Source organism: Falco naumanni, chromosome 5 (assembly GCF_017639655.2).
Source record: "Falco naumanni isolate bFalNau1 chromosome 5, bFalNau1.pat, whole genome shotgun sequence".
In the NCBI taxonomy this organism is placed as follows: domain Eukaryota; kingdom Metazoa; phylum Chordata; class Aves; order Falconiformes; family Falconidae; genus Falco; species Falco naumanni.
The window spans coordinates 29,131,664-29,159,390 of record NC_054058.1 but is presented as its reverse complement, the minus strand read 5'-3'; the positions used below and the strand labels follow the sequence as shown (position 1 = coordinate 29,159,390).

General features: G+C 47.2%; 2 protein-coding genes across 6 annotated transcripts in view; one reads left to right on the top strand and one right to left on the bottom strand.

Annotated features, from left to right (window-relative positions):
- Nucleotides 1-393: 393 nt before the first annotated feature.
- On the top strand, nucleotides 394-24,733 carry SVOPL (SVOP like). Of its 5 annotated transcripts, none has more exons than XM_040594045.1 (16): nucleotides 394-2,251; nucleotides 4,934-5,062; nucleotides 6,116-6,207; nucleotides 7,232-7,330; nucleotides 7,802-7,873; nucleotides 7,979-8,103; nucleotides 9,552-9,615; nucleotides 11,107-11,232; nucleotides 12,667-12,795; nucleotides 14,454-14,527; nucleotides 17,063-17,262; nucleotides 18,449-18,560; nucleotides 19,659-19,735; nucleotides 21,257-21,346; nucleotides 21,705-21,818; nucleotides 23,652-24,733. In XM_040594045.1, exons 2-16 carry the CDS (start codon nucleotides 4,984-4,986, stop codon nucleotides 23,675-23,677), a joined length of 1,479 nt encoding a protein of 492 aa, XP_040449979.1. In that variant the 5' UTR covers nucleotides 394-2,251; nucleotides 4,934-4,983; the 3' UTR covers nucleotides 23,678-24,733. The 5 variants fall into 5 exon arrangements, with proteins under 5 accessions (XP_040449979.1, XP_040449980.1, XP_040449977.1 ...); XM_040594046.1 differs by having other exon boundaries at nucleotides 395-2,251; nucleotides 19,654-19,735; XM_040594043.1 differs by lacking the exon at nucleotides 23,652-24,733 and having other exon boundaries at nucleotides 402-2,251; nucleotides 4,976-5,062; nucleotides 21,705-22,491.
- TRIM24 (tripartite motif containing 24) overlaps nucleotides 24,190-27,727 on the bottom strand; it is a 64,050-nt gene continuing 60,512 nt past the window's right edge. Inside the window, 1 exon segment of the mRNA XM_040594040.1 lies at nucleotides 24,190-26,529. Coding sequence (XP_040449974.1) covers nucleotides 26,320-26,529 — 210 coding nt within the window. The 3' untranslated portion in view covers nucleotides 24,190-26,319.

The window sequence follows — 27,727 nt, the reverse complement described above, 5'->3', positions numbered from 1 at the left end:
AAGCTCATCCCATTGCTAGGAAGGTGTTTGTTGCTGAGAGATGGTGACATGAGTTATTTCATTTTGCAGGAAATTAATACAAAAAACCTCAATGAATGACCATGTAGGAAGGAAAAGTGATAAAAATCAAACTGGTTTCAGTCACAGTCATTCTCCCCTGGCTTTTTTATTCCTCCTTACCAGAGCTATTGCTGTGTGTAGCCAGTTGCTATATTGTGGCTTTATTTATGCTACAGTGTTGCTATATTGTGGCTTTATTTATGCTACAGTGTTGCTATATTGTGGCTTTATTTATGCTACAGTGTTGCTATATTGTGGCTTTATTTATGCTACAGTGTTGCTATATTGTGTCTATGTCTGCTACACTGTTGCCATATTGTGGCTGTATTTTTGCTACACTGTTGCTATATTGCTGCTACAGTGTTGCTATATTGTGGCTTTATTTATGCTACACTGTTGCCATATTGTGGCTGTATTTTTGCTACACTGTTGCTATATTGCTGCTACAGTGTTGCTATATTGTGGCTGCATATCTGCTACAGTGTTGCTATATTGTGGGATGTTTCTGCTACATTGTTGCTATATATCTGCTACAGTGTTGCTATATCGCTGTGTGTGGCCAGGCCAATCCCACCAGGATGACTTTGGTGACCTGGAGGATGAGGAAAGCTGGATATCAAGTTTTTGTCCAGCCTCTTAGGTCCTCTGTACTGGTGATAATGAAGTGGCTTTTGGACTGAGCTTTCATAAACTTCAGGAGTCAACAGTTTCTTGGAGCCTGGCCTCTGGCTTCTGCAACAAACAGCACCTTCTCAGTGTTTACTCATATGATGGCTCTCCATCGTGTCCTTGGCCAGCATGGAGATCTTTCTTCTTGCCCTAACTCTTTTGTTTCTCCTGGAAGTTCTGTATGTTGACATTTCCATTCATGCTTCAGTCTAAACAGTCTTTGCATTTCTGTAACAAATAACTAAATATCATGAGGTAGTTAAAAGAAAAGTAATAGACCTAGACTTTGTAACAGGCTTTGTTCAATCCCAAACACCTGGGCCTGAAAGCACATCTCTGTGGCCGAGAATTTTGCTGGTATTTTGGTCATTTTTCCCCTTCTGTGCTGGGAAGCTGGAATGCTGAAATATCTGCACCCTTCTGTGATTGCATGCATGCTGTCTGAGTTTTTGCAATGACAACATAATGGTATGGATCTGGTAGCCTGGGTCATGCATCTCTTTCAGCAGATGCCAGTAACAGCTGTAGCTGAATGCTAGATATTATTAAGAAGAAGATGTAAAATAATGCTGTGAAATAGCATATGCTGGCTGGTAGCAAATGTCTTCCTGATGCTTGGAAGCATGAGATTTGGCATGGGAGTTACATGTTTTGATAAAACTATTGCAGCATTGCTGCTGGCTCAGTGTATGTATTTCGAAGCAGGGATTTTGTGAACCCTCGTGAGAGATAGAAAAAAAACCATCGTGGCATCTTTGCTGGCCTTCACTGATGCCAATACACTTCAGTATTGAAGGTTGACATATGCACTCCTAGGCAAAAGCACATACCTGTGGTAGCTCAGATTCACTGGCCAACACAACCTGTAGTGCTGAGATTCACTACACAGTAAGGTCAGGATCCACGGTGGCAGTTCAGCTGGGAATGCTTCCCGCAGTTTGGTTACTTGGTCAGGAAATCTACAAGGATGAAGCAGATAAACAGGGCTCGTGTTTTTTGTGGTGCTGTCACCTGAGTTGGCTTCATCTGACCTAAGGGGAGCTGGTGGCTGCAGCACCCAGGCACTGCTCATGGCTTTGCAGGGGATGGCAAAGGTGCCTTACACGGGCATCGGTGCTGCGGGACCTGCCCCTGAAACCTGCCAGCTAAAATCTTACTGGTGTTGCAATAGGAATGTCTCCCCAGCACCCTCCCTCTGTCTCCCTGGGGCTGTCCCCACAAGAAGTGCTGAGCAAACACCATCACCCGTGGTGGGCAGGCCTTGTGGAGGACCTGTAGGTGCTGTGAGACCAGCACAGGGGTGGGGTCAGCACTGGAGCACCCTGCTTGCAGCACGCACTTCTGTGGGTAGAGGCGCGTGGAGAGGGACCCGCCTGTGACCAGCAAAGAGGAAACCTGGCTCCCAGAAGCTGGATCCCAAACACGCAGCACTGTCAACACTGTAAGAAGAAAATAACAGAAGGAAAAGAATCAATCAGAAAAGAAGAAAGGTCTGCTCCTCTGTGCCTGAGACACTGCAGAGGTAAGAAACCTTCACTCAAAAAAAAAAAAAAAAATTAATCAAGACTTGGTTTAATAGTGGGACTATCTAATCATTCATATGTGACATGCAGAAGCTCTCTGACTTTGCTGACAAGATTCCCAGCTGGTCACATGCAAAGCACTGAGTGTGGTGTGCCCTTGGTGGCCTGGCAGCCTTCCAGTGTGGGGTCACAGCATCCTTCTGCTGGGTCCCAGCAGCAGTTTCACTGCAGTCTTGGTTGCTGCCTTCAGACAGAGGATCACTATTTTCCTTGCCAGCAGCAACTTTGTCACTGTTGTTCTTTTAACTCATGTAATTGGAATTTAGTATTTTCAGTGGGATTTACAAATACTGGGAAACCTATGACTCCTGAAGAGGGTGATAGGCACACCTGCTCCATCAAGGCAAACAGGGCTGCAGAGGTTTGGGATGAGCAAACCCTGGATTTGGCAGGAATCATTAGGAGGTTTACTGAAGTGTTGTATCTAAATCTCTCCCTCTTGAACATAAATGTCAGAGCAGAGAGTACAGTGCCAGGGACTTACCTGAAGAGTAGCTTCTTGTCTGCTTATGGATGAGTGAATTTTGCTCCAGCCGTCCCAATACTAAACAGAGGGAGGTGCAGGTGCCTGCACAGATTTCTGGTGTTACTTGCAATGCTAGAGAAGGTAAAAGCCTGCTCACCAGCTGCTGTTTGAGAGCAGTTTGGGTCTCCCATAGGTGCTGTCCACCATCCTGACACCTCTGGGGTTGTTTTGGCTGCTGTGGGGTGGCAGAAGTGGCACTGCACCCTTCTGCTTGGGCACCTGAGCCTCACTGGAGTTTCTGCACAGCAATGCCAGGGACTGGGGTTTCGTCCCCTTTTCTGGAAGGGCTGCAGCACTTCCCAGAATGGTGGCATGTGGCCCAGGGTGGGTGAGCTCCAGTGTGAAATGCTCTAGTGCCTCTCAGCAAAAATTTGCAGAGTATCCCAGCATCAGGATGGGTGGGCAAAGAGCCCAGGGGTTGATCCTGGGCATGCCCCAGCCCAGCCTGCCAGTGCCCTGGGCTGTGCCCACCACAGGCTTAGGACAAGAGCAGCTGTTTAACTGGACACAGGTGTGAAGCACCAGCTTAGGGCAGAATGTGTTTGCAGGTCCCTAATCATAAGGGGACAGAAAGGGAGAAAAATAGTCCCTAGATATTGTTACTGCAAAGTCCTGTGCGATTCAGCCACACAGTAGAGCATTACCTCTTATCGTAGGCTCTTCCAAGCACCTTGTTTTGTTGCTTGCTCAATCCTGAGCCGGTTGCACTTGGAAATGGTCCCCAGCTGGTGGCCACCATGGTTAGCTCATGGAACTGTGTGCTGCTGGCAGCTATTGCTGTCTCCAAGGACACTGTTGAGAGACAGTTGTAAGCAATATCCTACGCGTCCTCTTGGATGCTGGACTGTAATGATCTGTAACAGTAAGGTCTGTGTACGTGACCTGGCCAACTAATCTGCCATTAGCATTTCATGACCTCCTTATAACTGTACCTCAGTATAACACTTCCAGGGTATCCAGCCTGGGGCTACTGTAACTCCACGCTTTCTGTGTTTGTGCTGCATTCTATCCCAGCTGGGATTCTGTATCTTTCATTAGATGCTCTTGGTCATTAATTCCTTCAAACTCTCACCCTATTGCAGGCTCCCTAGTCACTGCTGAGTGGCCATGAATGATGCCTGGGCCAAGTCCAGCAGCCCTGAAGGGAGGTGATCAAAGGACAGAGTGTCACCACATTGGAGATGGGTTGAGCCCTCCATCCCAGAGCATGTACTCTGCAGGAAATCTTGTGGTTTAAGGCAAGCAGTGTGCTTATTTCCTGCCCTGGGATTAAGATGAGCTTTTCTGACCAGGAAAAGTATCTGTAATCAGGCCAAGGGATCTAATGCTGGAAACCAGAAACAGAGGTGGAAGAAGCCATTTCTCCCCTGTTGCAATCCAGAATGCTTGGCTGTGTTTCTTGCTGACCTGAGAGGATGGGGATCAACACAGTGGGGGGTGAGGCAGAGGATCAGGTGTGTGGTGGGAAGCGCTATGCTGGCAGGGTGCAGGATGGGTGAGGAGGAGTTTGATGCTTGCCTCTTGCTAGCCATGCCATCCCAGGGCAGCCTGGGTTAGGGGAGCAGGCTGGGGCCACCATGTTCCTCAGCACAGCTGCTCCTACCTGCTGGCTCTGCCTCAGTGGATGCTCCCTTAACGCTGAGCAATTACAGAGTGTGGCACCTCTGCCACCCACTCAGCCCCAGTTTCCAAGGGGTAGTAATTTCTGCCTCCAACAAGAGCAACCTGCTGCCAGTCATGTCATGGAGATGGAGCATCTTTTGGTTGCCTCTGCATTTCACTCACCCCCAGGCTAGGGAAGTCATCACACAGTCTTGTGTCAGTGGGTTTCAAGTCTTTTGCAAGGCAGTCCATGCACTGTCTATAAAAGCTGCCAGTGCAATGTGATGACTGACCTCTGTGTCAGATCAACTAAATTAACTTGTGAAGTTTCTATGTATTTTTCACCAAAACCTCTACGGACGACGACATGGTCCAGTAGCTGCCTGAAACAAACTCGTGTTTAAGCATATCTGAATCTTTCCACTCCAGCATGGGAAGTTGCTTTATGGGCTTATTGCCTAGATGCCTTTGTGACTGTCCAGAGGTTTCACAGGTAAATCCCAGCCTTGCTCAACGTAAGTGTGGACCCCAGCAGGAGCTGAGATGGCTGCTGCAATGAAAGAGGCAGAAAATGTTATTGGCTTGGAGGAAATCCACATGGAGAGACAAGAAACTCCAAAAGGTGGGTTTATATTGGTGGGACTAGAAAACTGGGTCCTCATTTAGCTGAGGTAGAGGGAGGGTCCCCACTCCAGCTACCTAACACCTTGGTCCATGGAGTCAGAAGTGTCAGCTTCAAACTGCTCCTCTCCCATTGCAGCTACCAGGCTGGTGGCTGCTACCTATGGTAGTGGGAAGAGCCATCTGAGTTGTTTTTTCTCAGGTCTCTGCTTTGTGTGAACAGTTTATTATATTGGCAATTCAATGACTTTTTTTAATTTGGATGCATTTTCTATTTCAAAAGCATTTGAAAGTGAAAAACTTTGTAGAAAAGCAAAAAAAAAAAAAAGCCTACATTTGAAAAAAAAAAAAAAGAAATTTTCTCCTGAAATTCTGAGTAAGTTCTGTTCCATTTCAGAGGTAATGTTGAGAGGTTTGAGCTGACTTAGTTGGGCCTGACATAAAAATTTATGCAGCTCTGGCTTTACCTAATTAAGAGTTTGAAAGTGTACACATACTAGAAGCTTTCTGCCAGGTCTGTTTATAAAACTGTCCTAGCCCTGATCTTGAGGTGCTTTGCTTGTTTCTGAAATGGGGTGGGGGTGGGGAAGTTCAGGAATAAAGGCTTAGGAGGTGAAACTGAGCCCAGAGCTCCTGGCTGTGCTCTCCTTGCAGGGCCTGGGGCTGGGGCAGCCCCCAGCTCACACTGGGAGCGAACCTGCACTCCAGGGATGCAAAGGGACTGAGCCTCACAGCAGTTTGGGCAAGGGAAAGGAGCAGACCGTTGCCCAGATGCAGTCCAAGCCATGGGTTTCTAAGGCAGCAGGGGTAGCTCAGTACAAGGCTGCCCTTCCTCCATGCCCAGCCTGCTCTCTTCCCCACTGGCTGCTGCTTCAGCAACCTCTGACATGCCCAGCCACCGGCGTGCCCAGGGGCTGGTTAGTGGACACACACTGGTAGATGTTTCCAGCTTATTTCCTGGTGCAGTCCCACAGTAGCATGAAAATCTTTGACATTTAATAAAGAGGGGGTAATATTTGACTGCTGACATGTTTTGTTTTTCTTTGGTGTTCAGGGCAGAAGACATTTACAGTGGAAGAAGCTGTGGAAACCATTGGGTTTGGGAGGTTCCACATTATGCTTTTTCTGATCATGGGCAGCACGGGGGTAGGTGTCTGCAGCTATCTGCACCGGCCCAAAAAACCCCTCTTCTCATTTTCCTTATTACTGTGCGGTAACAACCATAAGCACCATGAGCACATATTGCAGTCCATATTTTTTTGCATATACATACCTCCTCAAGCAGAATTTCTGCTGTTTCATCTTCGGCCAAAATAGGTATCAGCCACAATTGATATCAGACCTATTTCAGGGCAAAGCTGAGCAGGCTGGCCCAGAGCACCCTGGCCTGACCCCTGCCTTGAAGCCCTGTCCCACCAGGCAGCGCTGAAGGCATGTCTTCAGTAGTGCCTGAGAGTTACATTCAGCCTCCTGACAGCACTTCTTATGCCATCCCCAGGGCACCCAAACCCTGTGCAATCTGGCACAGAAGGGCTGCCATCCTCTCACCTTCGGCTACCTGAAAAATTTCCTAACTGCCAGGGTCTTGGGTTAATGGTGCATCTGGTGTGGGAACTGGGTCAAAAGACTGAGGCCAGGCTGAGGTAAAGACGCAATGGAGACATGTGCATGAGCATCACTGCAGCTGGGATGTAAAAGCCTCCAGCTATGTGTAAATGATAGGTTCATTTCTTAACTGAGGCTGGCTTTTGGGGCAAACAAATGCAGCAATGAAGTTTTTAATAAAGGCAGTTTTGAGAGGTCATCTTCATGTCAGATGCCTGAAATCACAGCCAGGTACCTAACCAAGCAGCTTGGTTTCCAAATATAGTTAAAGATCTTCCACTAACACAGCTGGGTAAGATTCTCTTCTGCAAAGGCTGAGTCTTTCCAGCCTTCCTAGATACCTGCTCTCAAGGGCCACCTTTCTCACTTCCTCTCCCTGCTTCCAAGTGCTCACAACTTCCAGATCAGGCACAGGCTCAGACCACTATGGAGGCACCATGGCTTCACAGGGCTGTTTTGGTATGGTGGGACTGCCACAGCTGCAGGCTTGGTAGGACTGAGGGACTTTTCTCTGTGGACTTCTTGTGGCTTCCCTTTTTGCTAATGTGCACATTCGTTCCCAAAGGTGGCTGAAGCCATGGAGATCATGCTAATAGCTGTTGTGTCCCCTCTCATCCGATGTGAGTGGCAGCTTCAAGACTGGCAGGTGGCTTTAGTGACAACGGTGAGTGACTTGCCTTCCCCCCTCATGCAGGTCATCCACCATGTGGTCATTGTCAGGGGCACTGCCTCAGGCTTTGTAAAGTACATTTCCCAGTGGACCAAATAAATTCTCAGGGATTTGTCCCTCCTCTCAGGGACAAGGACAGTACCAGGGACAGAAACCTAGAAAGCGAGCTGACATGAGCATGTGGTCCGTGCCCAGAACTGTAATGCCAAAACAAGCCCCCACTTCCATATTTTTATTTTAAGTCCTTGCCATCCAACCCCAAGCTTTGAGGGTTGAAGCAGTGTGTGTCTACGTGGAGGAAGACGACCCCTGCAAGACACCTCACTCATGGTTCTGGGCACTGCACTTCATCCTGCTGTTTAGAGAGATTCAGCCCACCCGCAGTTCAAAGAGCAGAGCTGCCCAGTTCTGCTGTGGGCAGAACCAGCTGTGGGCCCTCCACAGCTGCATTTCAATTCCCCTTAGGTGGTGTTTTTTGGCTACATGGTCTTCAGCATAGTGCTCGGACTCCTGGCCGACAGGTATGGCCGCTGGAAGGTGAGTGAGCGCTGGGGGGCTGCAGGTCCCCTTCCTGAGCCCCACAGGAGCCTTGCACCTGGCTGAGCCACTGGTTTGAATACCCTGCTTTTTCCCCCATTGCAGATTCTGCTGCTTTCATTCCTCTGGGCAGCCTACTTCTCCTTGCTGACCTCGTTTGCCCCATCCTACATCTGGTTCGTGTTCCTGCGGGCCATGGTAGGAGGTGGCGTGTCGGGCCATGCGCAAGGGTAAGGCCGTGCCCTGTGGTGCGAGCCAGCCTTCACTGGGAGGTTAACGGAGGCACCCACGGGCACCGTGGCGGGGGTTACAGCGAGAAAGGCCCTTCAGCTCATTTTGGCTGGCCGTGGTGGAGGTTCCCCTTGTGCTGAGCCTGATAAGCTGTGGCTGTGCTGCCACCCAAGGGAGGCGGCAGGGAAGGGGCCTCTGTGGGGGCTGGAAGTGGAAAGGAGAGCGGGTTCCCACATCACCTTACAACAACATGTTGTTCTGTAATTTCACTGAATCCTGGTCAATCAACCTAAATTGCAGTTCCCAAGGACCCCCAGCCCCTGGAACAGAGGGGGCAGCTGGTTTATGTTAAGCAGGTGACAGAGGGATTATTAAGCACATATATTATAAAAGCAATTAGACAGGTAACAGATGAGCAAAGGCTGCTTCCTCGTAAAAAAGTCACAACAATTCTGCTTAGGTAGCAAATTCTTCTTGAACTGATGTAGAATGTTCCCGTTTAAATGAAACTTTTTGCTCTGTTGCAGTGGAAAGGGAGACGTGGAGCAGGGGGAGGAGAAATTCACAGCGTTAACAATCACTTCACTAGGAGCCTGGCAAAATAAGTTATTTCTTTTGACCCTCTCAGGGAAACAAATGCAACGTTTCAGCAGCTTCCATTGTTCTTGAAACCTGGTTGCTGCCCACACAGGAAAGCCTCAAACCAGTTGCACTGACCCAAGAGCCCTTTGCTGGAGTGAAGGACAGGAGGGAGACAGATGCCATTGGGAGGAGAAGGCACCCTGTGCCAGGGTCACGCATCTGCTGAGCTCCTGGTGTTGCTTGCCTCGTGTGTGTGTGGGTCATTCCCTGGGCATGGTGTTTGCTAATGAGTCTAATGAGGATGGAGGGAAATTGCATTTATAAAACACTTCAATAGCTGAGATAGCAGGAGCCAACATGGGCCTCTCCCCACCCCTCTTTCTTTCTTGCCAAGGAAGTACAATTCACACCTGGGAGCTTGAGAGATGCCAGTGCCATGCCCTCCCCCAGGGGCTATCCAATCATTTGACAAAAAATGGAGCAGACTGTTTAATGAAAAAAAATCACTAAAAATTGTTCATTTCTACAAACATGCCCTATGCCAGTGCTGACACCTCAATCACCTCAAAAGACCTTTCCATAGGTTTCCTGGTGCATGGACTGCAGTGTTTACCTGCCTGTGTCCCACAGCCATGGCCTGGATGGGATTCATGCTGTGCATCTCCCTTGCAGGTGGTTTGGTGCCTGCCCGAGTGGGAAGTGTGTTGAGCAGGGATCCCCTGTCGCTGGGTGCTCGGTGGTGGCAGGCGGGTGGTCTACAGGCAGCGACATCCAGCACCGACTGAGCTGAGCTGAACTGCTACTTGATGAGTATGGAAATTCTAATTGTTGCTGTATTTCTGCATTTTTTCCCCTTTTTTGCTAGGCTTATCATAAAAACAGAATTTTTGCCCAACAAATACCGAGGATACATGTTACCCTTATCTCAGGTAAGAGTGACACGTTACTGTTTCTTTTAGTCCCAAGTCCCAGGAGATTTGCCCCACTGCTGTCTGGAAGCTGGGTCTCCAGCACATCAGTCTTTCTCCCAGACTATTCACACCTGTCTGGGTCTGAGCAAGTAATCTGCATTATTAAAGATGTGCACAGGCAGCCGTCTTTAGAAAAGAGGTGATATCTCCTCAAATAATTGGATGTTCCAAACGTTGCATGGGGAATTTGAGTGATGGCTGACACCCAGTCTCTCAGTTGCTGTATCAATAACGGTGATACCCACTTTAGCGGGGCCAGTGCTGATGGGCCGGCAGGCACTGGAGCTAACGGCACCTCCAGCCTCCTCCAGCCCTGGGCTCATTCCCTCCTCTCTTTGGACCCCTGGTGAGAACAAATGGTTAATGAGGGGACTCCCAGATGAGGTTATAATCTGTGCCTCTCCCTGTCCCTGCTCAGGGCTGGCTCGGGGCTTCGAGCAGGATAGGGCTAGCATGATAGCCCCAAACTCAGCCTGAGACGTGCTGGGAGGGTTGTGCCTGCTTGCTGGGCAAAAACCACAGCAAGCGTGACTCTGGTTGTTGCTTGCTCCAGATCTCTGCAATGGGCACTTGCTTCATGTGCAAATGATCTGTGGAGGTCTCATTGAGCACATTAATTCATCTGACTGTTGAACCAAAAGTGTTTGTAAATGGTCTTAGTGGCAGGGTTAATTTGTTTTTTAATAAAAATAAAATACTACTTTTTAATAAAAAGTAATATTGCCTGTTTGATCCCAGGGCTTTGTTACCAAAGTGTTGTCAGAAACACAAAGGTTTATAAAGAAAACCAGCCTTGTATTTCTCCCCAGACATTTGTTATTTCTGCCTGCAGATTATTCATGAATTTTCTGTGGCTTTTATGTATTTGTTTGTGCTTTGTGTTGGCTGAGCTTCCTTGGGTGGTCCCCCAGAAAGGGGCACATCTCCTGATGGCAACAAGTGAACTTCAGGGAGGAATGGACTTGCAGATCGGGGGCCTGATTCTCTGTTGGTATAAATTGGCGTTGAGTCCGCTGGAGACCCACCAACTTCTTGCAGTGGAAATCTGGCTTGGTTTTGCCTTCAGTGCTTGTAAATCTGCTGCTTCCCTACAGAGTTTTAGGCAAGAGGAAAATTCATGAGTGTGAACATTGGCAGAGAAGTGACTGGAAGGACAAAAGAAGTGGCTTTAATTACAATGGTAGCCACAGCTAGTTACCTATTTTCATCTGAAGCTGATTAAGACTGTCTTCAGCCAATCCTCTCCCATATCCTCGTCTGTCTTTCCCTCTTTCCTTCAACCCAAGCTCAGCTTCTCAGATTGACCACCATAAGGATGGCTCAGTTTGAACCACAGTGCTCTCCAGCACAGATCCCCACTTATCCATGGAACTAGAGTGGAAGGGAAGAAAAGAAAAAAAAAATGTTGTCATGCGTTCATGTTTTAACCACTTCCTTTTTCTTGGAAAGGTGTTTTGGTTGGCAGGATCCTTGTTAAACATTGGCCTGGCATCGGTGGTGAACCCAACCATCGGCTGGCGGTGGCTGATCAGAACTGCGTCCATCCCCGGAATTCTTCTCATACTGGTGTTCAAGGTAAGAAGAGCTCCTCTCCTTGCTCCCTGCTGCACTGCCACCAACGTGGCGTCTCCCCAGGCACCAAAAGGCATCACCCTCCACCCCCTGCAAGCCTGGGGTAGTCTTTGTGTCCTCCTTTCACTAACCACAGCCCTCTCACCCAGGGGGCTTGGGAAGGTCCTGATGGCCTGGGGGGAGCTGCAGGCCAGCTGGTGGGAAGATGTCACCCTGCAGGAGGCGGCTTGGCTTTACTTCGCTTTGCAAAGCCGCTGGCTTTGCTGCCCCACTGTAGCCCTCCAGCACCCCAGACTCCAGTGTTCAGGCTGCCAGCGGTACCCAGGGGACTGTGGTGATGGGCCAGGCATTGAGAGGAAGATGGGCTAGGCAGGGTGTGCAAAAACTCACAAATAATATCTCCAGACTGGTTCTAGCCATAGCGCACCCTCTTCAGATTTTACATTTGCTAGGACTGAGGAAAGAAGCCTTCCCTGAAGTGCTGACAGGGCAAATGGGTGTCAGGGTCAACCCTGGCTTCCCCAGGTTTACTCATGCTTAAGAAGTATCAGCCTTGGACATGACGACTGTCTTATTTGTGGAGAGTGATGTGGAAAATCCCTACTTACAGTGTTCGTGGGCACTGCAGTGCTAAGCTGTGGCTGGTGCAAGCCGTGCAGATGTTAATGCCCTTCCTGCAGCTGGACAAATGCACGAGTCCACCTGGGGTGTTACCTGGGCAGTCAAATGCAAGTTTGCTGTGAATGTTCACTCGCATAACTTTGATGTTTGGTTTCCCTGATTATTTTTGCCAGGAAAAAAAATAGGTAGCAAAAGCTTTTAGTCCAGAAGTAAAAAAAGACACAGTCAGCATACATGCCTTTAGAAAGCAAGTCTTAAATTCATATTTCGATGATACAGATTTAATTGTTTGTAATTTGATAGAGCCACCTTTTAATAAAAAGGCATTTTATTTTAAAAGAACACCAGGTGTGGTTGAATGTTGCAAATGATAGTGATGAGTGATTTAGTTCCTACATTTCATACATTTCTTCCTTTTCTTTAATGGCCTTGTTGATTCTTCCAAGGCTTTTGCTTGAGTGAGTGCCACGTGCCCCAATCCCATTTTAGAATTTCAGTTAAGGCTTGTTTTTGTTAAACCTGTATCTTTGGCTTCCAAGTCTCACAACCACTTGCCACAGATGGCTCAGCAGCAGACCCCTGGGATCTGTACCAAGAAATGGGTTTGTTGGGCAGGGTGAGTCCCCCCAGCATGGGGTGTGGGGAGCTGGGACACGCAGGAATGTCCCAGGGCATGGCTGGGGAGGGGAACAGGCAAAAGGCTGCTGCAGCTCAGGCAGTGCCCCGTGCTAACCTGGCCGGGCTCCTCGGTGTGATGGGAAGCTGTTGCATAGGGTTGCATGGACAGAGAGGCACAGAAAGGCTTTCTGCTTTCAGTTCATCCCAGAGTCGGCGCGGTACAACGTGTCCACAGGAAATGTGGCAGCTGCCCTGGCCACACTGCAGAGGATAGCCAAGACCAACGGGGCAGTGATGCCCGAGGGGGAGCTGAGGGAGCCCGCCAAGGTAAGCCAAGCCCATGGCGCTGCCTGGCCCCTCCGTCCCAGGCGGGGCTGCTGGCATCTGGGGTTTGGGGAAGGAGCGGGACTGCCAAGCACGTCTTGTTCTGTCTCTCTCCCCCTCCTTGCCTGGTTTCTTTCCAAACTATTTCCAGCTACTGAATGTGATGATAAAGATATATTTTTTTCTTTTGGAAAGACAGTAATCTTGGACCTCAAAATGGAATTGAGTTTTCTGCTTTTTTTTCACATTCTTTGTGTTTGCTCAGAAAAATAATGTGCTGAGAAAATATTTGCTTCCTTTACCACAAAAAGTGCTCCCAGAAAAGCATGTTCTTCCTTATTGCCCATCCACCCCCAAGGGGTGTCCCCTGTGCTGTAAGACCTGGGACTTGCTCCTCAGGGTCCCTCTCAGGTATGTGACCCATCAGGCTGCAAGGGTCCCTGCCATGAAGTCAACCCACCGCTCCCAGAGGCTTCTCCCAGCCCCTGGCTGGGCTTGTCTGCTAGGTCCCAGCACCTCAGGTCCCTGAGAGTGGAGCCACAGACCAGCAGAAGAAGGTCAAGGCAGGAGAGGCCATTTCACAGCTACCACCATTTCCACCTGTAAGCAGCTGAGCAGCTCAGGAGTTGGTTGCTACTGGACCAAAATGCCCAAAAGCATGTGTGAGTGTTGCAGGTGGGGCAGGAGAGGGGCAGGGGACCAGGACACACACACACATCCCCCCCCCCCAGGCTTCTCCCTTTTACCCCCAGTCCGGGCCATGCTGACGGCAGGGTGGGAGGACTTGTTAAGGTGGCTTTTTTGACCCCCAAGAGAGGAAGACTGAACAACACTGTTGTCCAGGGCCTCAAAATTATTATCCAGCTCTTTTAAGCCCCTTTCCTGGACCTCTTTGCTGCTTATTCAATCCCACAGGCACCAAGCATTGTCCTTGGCAATTCATGCAAGATGGTGCTATTGTATTGGAATTAGTTAGGATTAAAGCTTCCCTGTAGTTTCATTGAATTTATGTAATGGACCCGCATTGGCTGTGGGAAGGGTTTTAGTTAGTTGTGCACCCTCTCAGGCTTAACCAATGATGAGGAAAATAAAAGTAAAGGCAACCCAAACCATCCCTATGAACTCATCTCCCCTTGCTGGCGGGATGCTGGGGCAGCTGCTGGCTCTCAGGGGCAGCAGGGCAGGCAGGGCCCTGCAGTGCCTGCTCGTCTCTGCTCACTGGCGTTTCAGGCCTCTCAGCAAGATGTGGCCACAAACTGACTCCCACAGGCAGAGCAGTGGATGCTGGGCACCTCTCCCCTGCTCGTGGGGCAGCGGGAGCTGCCAGCAGCCCCAGCAGTGCTGACCCCCCAGCAGCAAACAGGGACCCTCCAGCACTGTGATGGTCATGCTGGGGCCAGTCTGCTGGGAGCTGAGGGGGTCCTGTGCAGGCCAGGAGTGCTCAGGGTGTTCTCTTCTTCCTTTGCACCACATCCTCTCGTGGGCATCCTTTGGGAAGAGTGGCTTTCCTCTCCCGAAGGCGGATGGAGTGCTGTGTTGCATCATCTGTCAGTCTGTCTCTGCCATTGGGGGCCTGGGGTGCCAGCTGCTACTGCAGAACGCTCACCCTTATATAAATGATACTTTTTTAAAAAATTCTATTTCTATCAAACTATTTGCAGGAAAGAAGAGGAAGATTCAAGGACCTCATCCACCCCAAATACCTCAGAACCACTTTGCAGATATGGATCATATGGTAAAAAAAGTCTTTTTGTTTTTTATCTTGCTTGTCATCTCATTCTCTCAGTTGAACGTGTGCAGGGAGCAGAAGTCTCCCATTGACTCTGCTACTACAGGGCACACTTCTGCCTCAGGAGGCAGCTGAAGATCCCTGGCAGCTGGAGGGGGACTACGTGGGCATGGGTTGGGCTGTTGTGATCTTTAGGTTTGTCCTGACCACAGACCCTATGTCAGTCAGTGTCAATGTAGGCAGAAAAGGGCTGGACAGCCAGGATGGTGCAGGACACCGTAAGTCCTTCCTCAGGGCAGGGTGGCTCAGGGGAGGTGGGGTGGGGGCCAGGTGAGGGCTGCAGAATGCCCGTGCCTGCCTGCAGCATGCACCAGTGATGTGCTCGCAGCTCCAATTCCCTTCTTGGTGTAAACTTGTTCTTCCCAAGAGGAGGACAAGTGCACCACCTTTGCCTGCCAGCCAATGCATCAGTGAAATAGGGCTTCAACAGAAACTCGTTAACTGTTAGCAGTGCTGCTGGCTGGAGAAAATTAAGATTGAAGAGAGATGGGTTTCATATGCAATGTTCCTGGTTGCTGTATGCAAGGGTAATATATGTTTCATTGGCTTTGCTGTCTGGAGTGGAAATGTATAAATAATGGGTCCGTGGGAACTCATTGACCCAAAATGTTGCTAAGTCAGGCCTTGAATTTTTTATGGTTTTTCCCCTCAACTTGTGTGTTATGAAATATCTTATTTTTTTTATCCTCCTTTCTCTCCTAGTCCTCCCAGGAGTTACTGGCCTGTTCTTGGGTTTGCATTCCCACCTCCCATGTCCCAAGCATCCCCACCTCCCCGGGCAGCTTGTTTCCTAGCCCAAATTCTGCTGCTCATTTCTGAAACTGCCAGGGGATAAAAAAGTGAAAATTACTTCTCGGCCTGCTTATGATTAGGCATATGCTGAATTACTTGATAATGACATAGCCAGGCTGCCATCACCAATGCTGTGTTCTTGACAGCCAGCCAGGGTGTGATGGGAGCCTCTCCAGCCAGTTAATGAAAACTTTTGAAAATCCCTGGGCAGAAAGGATAAGGACTAAAAAAACCCTGGACAGTTGCTTCATGTGAGCTGCAAGCATCGGGGCCTGACACTGAGACTCCCTGAACCCCTGGGAAAGGGGTGGTTTGGAAATGTCTCTGTTAACAGCCCTGTGTGAGGGAAGGGACCGAAGGGGCAAGCTCTCCCCAGCGTGACCACAGCCTGTCACCTGCTGCAGAGCAAGAAACAGCACTAAGGGGCAAGCAAAAAGGTGGTGGTGGGTTGGCCCTGGCTGGGTGCCAGGTGCCCACCAAAGCTGCTCTGTCACTGCCCTCCTCAGCTGGACAGGGGAGAGAAAATATAAGTAAAGGCTCGTGGGTTAAGGGCAGGGAGGAATCACTCACCAATTACCGACTCAGGCAAACGAGACTTGACTTGGGGAAAAATCAATTTATTACCAATCAAATCAGAGTAGGATAACGAGAAATAAAACCAAATCTTACAAACACCTTCCCCACCCCCTCACCCCCCTTTTTCCTGGGCTTAGTTTTACTCCTGATTTTCTCTACCTCCACCCTGCCAGCAGCACAGGGGGACAGGGAATGGGGGTTGTGGTTGGTTCATCACACGTCGTTTCTGCTGCTCCCTCTTCCTCAGGGGGAGAATGCCTCACACTCTTCCCCTGCTCTAGCGTGAGGTCCCTCCTGCAGGAGACAGCTCTCCATGAACTTCTCCAGCGTGATTCTTTCCCACAGGCTGCAGCTCTCCACACACTGCTCCAGCGTGGGTCCCCCGTGGGGTCACAAGTCCTGCCAGCAAACCTGCTCTAACCTGGGCTTCTCTCTCCACGGGGACACAGGTCCTGCCAGGAGCCTGCTCCAGTGTGGTCTTCCCATGGGGTCACAGCCTCCTTTGGGCATCCACCTGCTCTGGTGTGGGGTCCTCCATGGGCTGCAGGGGCACAGCTGCCTCACCGTGGGCTTCACCACGGGCTGCAGGGAAAGCTCTGCCCCAATGCCTGGAGCACCTCCTGCCCTTCCTTAGTCCTTGGTGTCTACAATGCTGTTGCTCTCGCATAGTCTCACTCCTTTCTTTTGTGCAGCAACTTTTTCCCCTTCTTAAATATGTTATCCCAGAAGCACTGCCACCATCACTGATGGTCTTGGAGCTGGCTGGCATTGGCTCCATCAGACACAGAAGAAGCTTCTTGCAGCTTCTCACAGAAGTCACCCCTGTAGCCCCTCTGCCAAAAACCTTCCATGCAAACCCAATACAAAGATAAACTATGAGCTGGAATGGAGTCCCCCAGGGAAGAGCAGTGCATGGGTGTAGGTGGTGGTGGTGTGCCATGGGTGGAGTGACCTGGTGGGTACCTGAGTCACTGCTGGGATCCAGCTAAGGTGGTCCATCACACAGAGCTGGTGTGTGCAGCAGGGGTCCCAGTGCACCCAAAACCTGCTGTATTTCATTTTCCTCACCTTCCCTGTCATTGCTGCTGCTCACTGCAGTGTTCCCACCCGCAGGCTTGGCATAGCTTTCGCATATTACGGCGTCATCTTGGCCAGCGCTGAGTTACTGGAGCGGGACCTCGTCTGTGGCTCCACTGCACCACAGCTGCAGGACTCTGGTGATGACCCTGAGAGCCACAGCCCCTGCCATTGCCACTTGTTTGGGCCAGCCGCCTACCAGACCATGATCATCAGCACAGTTGGAGAGATCGCACGTAACCTCTTCTCCCCTCCCTGCCCTGCCATTCCCTTCTTACAGCCAGCCAATACTCACTGCAAAGCTTTTAGCTGTGCGTACACTTAGTGATGTGCCAGGGGTCGAAATGTCCTCAGCATTGCTGTCAACTGCCAGGCACAAGCTCTTCAGATGACGGTCTGGGACACAGGCCATTAGCTGGTGGCAAGGGGCAAGGGAGGGCGTTGCTCCCCAGGTAAATAATTCAGACGCATCAGAGACCTTCCTTCAGCACGGGTCCTTCCAACAGCAGGGCCACAGACCTCCTCTGCAGTTAGTATGTACCAACAGTCTTGGTTAAACTCCAGGGGAAATTTCTCCTAACAGTGAAACCAAGTCAGCTTCCCAAATCCCCAGACACGCAGGTTTTGAAGTCAGAAATAACCAAGGACTGCAAATAGATTGATGTAATTGAATGCACCACCCAAGTGCCCTGTTTTCCAAGAGGTGGTGGCCTCAGGAGCAGGTCCTGTGCTGAGCACTACAGCAAAGGACAGCTCAGCGCCCAGGGAACCCACAGCAAACCAAAATGCTTCCTGGTGCAGCCTGCCCGGGAGTGCTGGGGCACGGCAGGATGGCCCACAGGCACCCACATGGCACGCTGAAAGAGCCCGGCGCTCTGTGCATGTCTCGTATTGCCGCAGTGAGGTGGATGTTCGCCCTGGTTCATGTCTTGGCAACTGAGCTATAAAGCAACCGGGTGTTGGGTCCTGCAGGTGCAGCCAGGCTGGGACCAGCCCAGCAAACCCCCAGGTGCCTCCCAGCTCATGGGGGAACTCAGTGGGGCATGCCGGGGCCCTAGGATTTGGCTGGGCTGTGGCCAGAGGGGCCAAACCCACCCAGGTCTGCGGTGCTCACCCAGTGGGTGCCTTCTTCGTGTGGCTCAGGACAGGCATTAGTGTCCTGCCCTAGTACAGCAGGGCAAGTTCAGCAAAGGACAGGCTCCATCCTCTGAGGGGAAGGACAAACTGAAAAGGGGCATGGGGAAAACTACAGGATTTGGGTATAGGAAGAGAATTACAGTGTTTGTCCATTTTATAGAGCATTGGGCTGGTGCTGGGAATGCAGAGAGGTAATTTCTAGGCATGCTTTGTAAGGTCTATCAAGACAGACAACCATGGCAGTTAGGTCAGCTAACATTTTATGGTTTTCCTTTTCATCTCCAGTAAATCCTTTGAATGTTCTTGGCATCAATTTCCTCGGAAGACGACTGAGCCTGTGTATCACCATGGGATGTACAGCCCTATTCTTTCTACTCCTCAACATCTGCACCTCAAGGTAGTCTGGATCAGTATGTAGGTCTTGTTGGGGGGCATGTAATGCTGAGGGCAGTACCTATGGTATTCTCATGTCACCAGTCAGGCCAGTAATTCTTTTACATCTGAAAAAAACCCTCTGACTGGTTCCCTCCTCTTCCTGGGAAAGCAGCGGGAGGAGGTGCCATGGTGCAGCAGGGTGCAGAGGGGCTCACTTGTGTTACTGAGCCCACATGGCTTCCCTGAAGCATACAACAAGCTGCTTTCTAGCACAGCCTAGAAAATTAAAAATCATGTGAATAAGATCCACCAGAAAAACAACATATTTTTCCTTTGCTTCCCCACCCCCCCCCCTCGTTTTTTTTGTTGTTGTTTTGTTTTTTGGCAATGTTACGTATATCGCCTCTAACTTGTAGAGTTGGGCACTTCAAAAGGAGTTCAAGGCACCAAGAGAAAGGTTGCCCTGAGTGTCGAGAGGGGTATGACAGACCCCTCTCAAGCTGGCAGAGCTTAATGGTTCCTGAAAATCGGAATGGCTTCAAGTTGAAGTTTCCTCTAAACTGTCTGGTAGCCTGACTGCTGCTGGCCAGCCGTGTACGCCCTGCTGCCTGCCCTGTGGGCCGCTGGTCCCAGAGGCTGGCTGCCGTGCTTGGCTGCTGGAGTGGGAGGCTGCAAACAGTCGTTAAACTGAATTAAGGAAGCTTACAGTTATTCAGTAAGGCACTGGCCTCTGTACTGCTATTATTATTTGCAGTTTTCCCTGAAACTGAGCCTGGCCATCATATGTGCTTGCAATGGATTTATAGAGGAACCGAAAGCGAGGGCTAGGCTGGGAGTCAGACGACTGCAATGCTGAGGGCACGAGCTGAGCCACTACAGTCCCATACAGATCGTTCCCCCTTCAGTGGCCCGGAGGAAACCTAACGTCCGATAGATTGTAGTCAAACGTGCCTTGCCAACGAACTAAGGGAAGACTTGTCAGCAATGAACCTTTCTTTATATTTTCCCTTATATTAAGCTGGTAAAGCCTTAGCATAGGGCGCGTACTAGGTTGCCACTCTGCTGATCACCATTCAGTGATACTAACCCTTTGCTCCACATGGTTTTCTCTCCAGCACAGGCGTGACTGGGTTTCTCTTCATGCTGCGCGCCTTGGTTTCAGCAAACTTCAACACCATCTACATTTACACAGCAGAGGTGAGTCCTCCTGAAAGTATGTTAAGCTGCTCTGGGGCATGAAAGGTCATTTGCCAAGGAATGCTGCCATATTTATTGACTAGTTCACCTTTCTTGAACTAAGTAGCTTTGGCTTCCTGGCCACGGTTTTATATGCAAGGTCAGAGAAGGAATTAGAAAACTAGTTGGAGATGTCAAGAGCAGGTGGAAGAGGAATGTCCTGCTGAGCCACCTGTTGGTCAGATACTACAAAATGTTGGCTTTGAGGATGCTGTGTACCACCATCTTATAAAACCCACAATCTTCCCTCTCCCCAACCTCTGCAGTTAGAAAATAGGCTACCACTGAAATGAACCTTTTCCAGCACTTAAGGGACTGATGTAGTAGTATGAGGTAGTATATGTGGTTATATATAATTTTTTTTACTTACTTAATAGAAATTGATGTGCTCTGTCTGCAAATAGTTTTTTAATCCTTCAGAGCGCTTGTCCTTCATACAGCTTTGGACCCATGAATTCTGTGGGTTAAGTATGCATTGCTGGGGGTTTTGGTTGTTCTTTCTTTAAACAATTGTGTGAAGTTAATGGTATTGCCTTGAAGATTTGAGTAGTGATAAAAAGCAAACAGAAGTAGCTCCCTGTATTGGCCTGATACTTCTTTTAATAGTACACTATATTATTTAAGCATGCACTAGGCCTGAATAAATCCACGTGTTTTAATAGTCCTGAACTGGATGCTGTTGATGTAAAGACCATTGCTGCAACAGCCATATCATAAACAATACTACTCACAATTTAATCGGTGATCAAAACCAAGCTTGGAAATCCCTTTTCTGGCTGCAAGCCTGGATTCTTCTTGAATTACCTTACCTCCACTGGCTTGGCCCAGTAAAATATTTAAACAAAGGCTTACATGAGTATACTTGCTAAAATCTACTGATAGTAACAGGACAATTAAAGTTAAGCAAAACACATGCTTAAGTGTTTTATTGGCACAGGAATTTGGGAGATGTGAAAAAGAAAATACACAAAACCCATTCTTCTAAGCCTGGAGATTTCTTACTGGGATCTGTTTTCCTTTTTCCTCCTTCTAAATATGAGTGCCGTTGATACAAATGAATAGGCAGTCTTGAAGACTGCAGACAATATCCTTTATTCTTACTTGCCAGATACAGGGCCTGTCAATATAAATTGAATTCTTCCTTTAGCACTCAGCCCATCCTCTGTGACTTTGGTGTGAGCTGCTCAGCACAGCTGGGAGGAAGGCAGTAGTAGGGGTGGTAAGCAAACAGCAGGGGAGTCCCAACCAGCTTTGATTGACTTGCCCTAAAACTTTATTTGGGGTAAAAATTGGCAGATTTTAATGGCACAAATGAGACAAAAAGAAGCCTTTGTTTCTATTCATGTCTTATCCCACTGGCTAGCTGCCCTTGATAATGTAATGAGTCTTTCTGAAGAAAAATTTGAAAGAAAAAAGAAAAAAAAATAAAGACAAGTATCATAGATTGTTGTACTAATCAGATTTCTTTCTGGACTATTTTAGGTTTATCCCACCACGATGCGAGCACTGGGAGTGGGAACAAGCGGGTCACTGTGCCGTGTTGGAGCTATGGTGGCCCCATTTATATCACAAGTAAGAACACGCTTGATACTGTTGAACAATGTGCTGATCATTGCTATCAAATACACAGAGATGTACCCCTGAAGTTCACCAAAAAAACAGGGGGGGGGACACAATCAACTTCCCCCTCCCAACTTGGTACAGAGTACTTAGCAGTCTTTGCCAGATGTAGCTCTGCATAAATTTAATCCCAAAGCTGAGCTTGCTTGTATTTGTTATTTTCTGAAAGCTCTTAGAATTGACAAGACATTGTTTTTCTATTGTCAAGACTCTCAGGTGTTTGTGACCCTTTGAGCATTTTATTTCCCCGTTAACTGCCAGCCTCCCCCATGCCACTGAACTGATGTTTGAACTGTTCTTTTGCTTGCAGGTTCTTATGAGTGCTTCTTTCATTGGGGCCCTGTGCCTTTTCTCCTCTGTGTGCATTGTCTGTGCGATCTCAGCGTTCACGCTGCCCATCGAGACCAAGGGCAGGGCACTGCAGGTTGGTATTACCCCTCCAGGAGCTCCTGTGTATCAAAACGCTGTTTAGAAACTAGTAGATGATAACTCAGCCAGAATCCAAACCAACCTCTCCCGAGGGTTCATAAGCCAGAATAAGGCCTGACAGGCAAGCACAGGAACGTGCTGTTGCAGCAGCTTAAAGCGCTGTTATCCCAGTGACCCAGCTCATTTCTCGTATCAGAACAAACCAGAACGCCCGCCCTAGCCCCAGCTACCCCATGCGAGCGTGCTAAGCTTCAGCTCATGAAAGCCCCTTTGCTAATATCCCCCGTCCTGACCTGGAGCTGCTGCTTTGCAGGCACACATTGTGGTCTGCCCGTGCTGCAGGGAGAGGACAGCAGGTACATACAAGACCTTAAACTACTAAAGCCATTTCTCCATCACATTCAAGACAAAAGCCCCAGCTGCATCCGTTCCTTAGCTAAGCCTCTGTGGCTACCATTTCCTATAAAGCAATCAGGCAAAACACTAAGCACAAAGATTAAGGGGGAAAGTTTAAATCCAGTCAGTCTCCCACAGACAAGCTGCACTACTTTAATTACAGGAGGTGGTGAGCAGTTCTGTGATTCTAGATTCAGATATACCAGCAGGGAAATTTTCACGTTATGCACGCAGCCTGTCCACATCGCACTGCCTGTTGTTCTGCAGCCTTACCTGTACAAAGCAGAAGACCATGGGCTAGATAATCCACATTCTTTAGCAGCCTAGAGCAAGACAGATGTTTGATCAAACTGTTTTATGTGGCCTTCAGAACCAGACTTTCAAAAAAGCATCTATACAAGCACACATATTACATATATATACACACACACACACATGCACAGTTAACACACTTCATTGGGTCACATCTTCTAAGGTTTCCCCAAGGTGCATGGGGCAGTTAAACTTAGGGTTTCAGTAAAGGAACATATTAATAATTGCCTGCTTCTTTAAATTGTTGTCTTTTAGAAATGCTTATCGTTTATGTTTTTATGTCATTTAAAATGTGTATATGGTATTTCATAAAAGACGGGGGTGGAATAATCAAAGTTTAAGTAAGGAAATGGACAAGGCAACTTATTCTTTCCTTGTGAGTGAAATTCAACCCCATGCACAGAGGGCAGAGCACCACTTAGGCCTTCAAATGGTTGAATTTACAGTAATTACTAAGCAAAACACTTCATTAAAACTGCTTTAGACATAAAAGGAAAGTTTTGTTTCAACTCCAGTTGGATTAATTTTGGCTAACAATGGTCGAGAGAAAGGGGAGTGTAATGATTCCTTAATGGGATCTCCCCTTTTCCTGGGGACTTAACTCGACAGCATTATTATCCTCCCTGCTACAAACAAGCATTATAAGCTCCAGCTGCTCTCCTTTACATGCAGAAGTCCAAAGGATGGAAAAATAAAAAAACTGCAGCAAAAACTGTTGAACGTATTGTCCAAGGGTCTCACACGGTACAGTCATTCAACCCATACAAGAATTTACATACATGATGTAAGAGTTCTTTTAACATGGCAATATTTAGTCCTAAGGCTCCAGGCAATAGATGTGTTCTTTAAAACTAGGTCTATATGAACCAACTAAATAAAAAGAAATATGTAAGTAACTTTTTGTGAAAGCTAGACAATGACATTTTAAAAGGATATCTGCTCTTGTTTCAGTTTATTAAGACAGCATTAGTCTACTCTCAGAGTCACAGGGATTGCCTATTGGAGGCGAGACCTTTTGGACATATCCAATGCATACTATTTTCCCCTGTATCCATTTCTGTTGTTTTTCATGTGCATGTTATTAATTTTATGTGTGTTTTTTTTTCTTTCCCCTTTTTAGCAAGTAAAATGAAAGCAAGTGTTTGATGTTGGATTGGGTAGGAAAGAAAAATAAACCTTTGGAATCTGTCATTTCCTGTCAGCTGCATTTGATGTTGATTGCTTCTCCATACCATTTCCATTATTAAAAATTGCAACTGAACAGTGTAAGAGCTATGATTTATATAGGGAAATGGTAAATTTCTCAAGGACTTTCCTTTTCTTATGATTCAATTAATAGATGCTTTCTACATGTCTCGTGAAGTGAGATGAAGACTACTACTAGTAGTACACACAAACAGGAAAACAGCCACCACCATCCAAACAGTGGATTGAGGCAAAGGGGGGGAAATACACAACGTAGATATGGTCTTTGCCATAGCAGTTTGAAAGAATATAGTACTTTCCTTTAAAAACAAAATAGCATTCCTCAACTATTTGTGTGTACACCATCTCCATTAAAGTAGTTAATTTTAACATCTCAAAATTCATTGCAGTGACAATTTCTGATGATTTTTAGGATGATATTCAGGACCACAAAATGAGAAGTTGAGTCAAACTTTTCCAGCGGATTATTTAAACAGACATTTTTAAACAAACAGTTTACAGCAGACAGGTAAGTAACTGAACTGCAAGAGTACATCTCCACTCCTGTCCCCAGTATTTTTCCACTGGGAGAACAACTTGACTGTGAAGCTGTATAGGTGTCTAACTTCACCTCTAAATGCACTAAGCCTCCTAAAAAATCTGTGCTTGCAACTTACAGTACAGAGAAACACACAGCACCTTCCTCTGGAAGCACTGTTAAGTTGGTGACAGGGTATCTAGGACTCCTAGGCATTCCTAGACGTTTAAGACTTCAAATGTCGCAATGGCCGTGCTTCTTATTTCTTAAATCTGTGCTACTGTAGCGTGTATTGATCACACCTGTTTTGTTAGAATGGTCTCCCTCACCACCCTCTTCTGCTGCTTCATCTCTCTTCCTTTTTTTTCTGGTGCTCTGGGATGGTAAAACTCCTGCTACAAGCAACTTTCTTGAGGTAATAAAAACTTTCCACAAAACTTTCCACTATGCCCTCCCAACCCCCCACCCCCACTCCATAAGAAAAAAAAAAAGAAGAAAAATAAGAAAAGAAATTATTACTCTGGACAGCTTAAAAATCAGCCACATGATCATGGCATTCAAAAGTCACATCAAAGGCCTGCTGCAGACACAACTGAGTGTTCTTTTGAAGTGTCCGCTACATTTCAGTGCGCAGTGCCACCCTATGACAAAGGCAGGTGGATAGTATCTCATCTGGTGAAAGGCAAAAAAAAAAAGGGGCTTTTTCTGAGTGCATATGTACACAGCAGGGAGGCACAAGCAGCACTTGTACCTAGTCTCTTCAATGATCTATCCACAGCACCACATCAGTGCTATGTCAAAAGTGCTAAGTCAAAAGCAGGCTTGTGTCTTCACAATTCCATCTGCAAAATTCTGGCACAATCAGAGCTCAATTAATCCAAAGACTGCCTGCTCTCCCCAAAACTCAGTATTCATTTAAGATTATGTAAATGAAGGGTATAAACCAACAGCTGAAGCAACCACACACAAGTACTTCTCTAACTGTGCTCTCTGAGGGCAGATACAACCATCTATATTGTTGTCAATGCTTCTGGAAAGTAGGGAGAGAAAAAAAAACATAAAAGGTAATTTTCCCTCACCTTCTGGTGATTTTAACAGGGACAGACGAAGGGTTGAAAAGCAGTATCTTTCTTTTTTCTCCTCCTCTTCAAACTCATGTACTTCCAAGTGAATAACTATGCTGGTTACATTCTGGCAATGACCTATTTAACAATTTGAAAAAACAAGAGCTTGTGGATGGAAAGGATGCTTTTTTTCCTTTCTCTAAACATACACAAAGACTGACTGATAGCTGCAAGCAAATGTTTTTGCCCTCGAGACTTTGCCATCAACTTCATTAAATAGAGGTACATTAAACTTAAGACACCTCTTAAAGGAAATAGTACAAGAATACCATTGTTCCTTGCTGGTGGTGGTGAGAAAAATGGCACAAACCAAAGTATTCTGTCCTTTACTTCCTCCATTAAAAACTCTCAAAGAAATTCCTTTCTTTTTTCTTTTCTTTTCTTTTTTTTTAAGTTATTTTTAATACACTCTCCCTTACATTTTGAAATTACCAATAACTTCTTTGGGGGCAACTGCACTTTCATTGTACCAGTCAGTATTACAGGACAATAATATTACACCATCTGTTTTCATGGCTTGTGTTAAATACAGTACAAAGAAATCAAATTATGGCCAGCCACATGCCTTTGGTAAAATTAAAAGTCTGGTGCGGTCACATTTTCTTCAAACTCAGAAAGCCACATGTTGAACCCATGTAATGTTTTGAAGTTCAATTCTATACAAACTTCTTTTCTTCCTCAAAGTAAAGTTAAACAGCTGTCACCCCACGCAAATGGCAATTTCTGTGCTGTTCAGAAGTACGATGAAAGTTTGGAACTTCAGAGAAGCTCTCCACCTGCCTTGGTCTCCATTAAATTTGTGTTTCAGATAAGGGGTAGAAAGTCTAGTAAATATCCACAAACCTAGAAGTCAAAGCAGTCATTATTTTTTCCCCTTTTCACAATTAACAGTGATAAATACTCTTAGTTTTTAAAAAATGTTCTGTAGTAACACATGCAGTTCATTTAAGCAACTGACGTTCTTCTCCTTTGAGACGTTTTTTCCGGGGTTGTACAAAGTCATCATCTGAATCATCAGTAAGTTCTGGATTATCTTTTTCACTCTGGCAGTTGGGTTGTACGGGGAACTTTCTTTCAGGATAAAGGTTGCTTAGAAGTTCTTCAAAGTACGCTTCAAGTTTCATGCCGGCATTAGCCACTTCTGAATCAGGCTGTTGGGTGAATTAACAACATCAATGCATCACAACATAGGTTTATACTTAGATCACATCAGGTCTTTTAGGTACTTCTACAAACTACATAAAAAAACCCCAAGACAATCAGCAGTAAGGATGGCACCTGTGGAACACACAGTCCCAAAGAGCACAGGCCTGCAAAACAGAGGATGAGGACAGATCTTTTGGCCAACACCCCCAATGACTGTTTTCTCTGATGGATCATCACAGAAGACAACTGCAAAAGGCAACTGCCTGGGTTCTGAAAGCTATATAAAGAGATTCTAAACCCCCTTGAACCCTGACTGAAAAAAATAAACCCAGAAACAGAAGTTGGGTTAGGCTCTGAAACATATAGGTGTGCCTTCAGTCTGTTAAAATGTTTTGGAATAACTGCTGGAAATGTTAGAATTTCTCAAGCTTACAGACCTTTTAATTACGGTGAAAATATTACCAGGATAGCTGATGACTGTAGCCTGGAAGACTACCCAGTCCTAAAGTCTTTCATAGCCACCACGGCTGATCAGTTTCCTGAAGCAGAGATCACCATGACAGGAAGTATTCCCAGCTGCCAAGGGTGACTGCATGAGAACCTCATTGAAACCACTTAGAGAAGCCTTTCTTCCCAAAATAATTTTCTCTCGTTTTGTGGTCCACTCAGTACCTGCATCCCTTTTTCACCATGTGTTCCTTGTGTGCAGTGAGGAATAACAGCAATCACTCAACATGCAACTAGAAATCATAAGGGTGAGGACAGCCTTCCCAGAATAAAAGTCCCGCTGAATTTAAGATCTGAGGCAAGAAGGACTAAACCAATTTTTAAATCAAATGCCCACCATTAACTTCTATGATAAACAATTTTCTTATTCTTTAGCTGCTGTCCTGCCATTCAGCTAGCGTAGAATCATAGAATTGTTTAGGTTGGAAAATACCTTTAAGGTCATCAAGCCCGAACGGTAACTTAGCGCTGCCAGGTCCACCACTAACCATGCCCCTAAGCACCACATCTACAACTCTTTTAAATACCTCCAGGGATGGTGACTCAACCACTTCCCTGGGCAGCCTGTTCCAATGCAAGGCTTGACAACCACGTTTGTTACAATCCTCCTTCCTTCTATCTCCACTGCATAGTCATCTAACGCCACAGTAGTTTCAAAAAGTAGTTTCTGTTTTCACTGCAGTCTCATCATCAAAG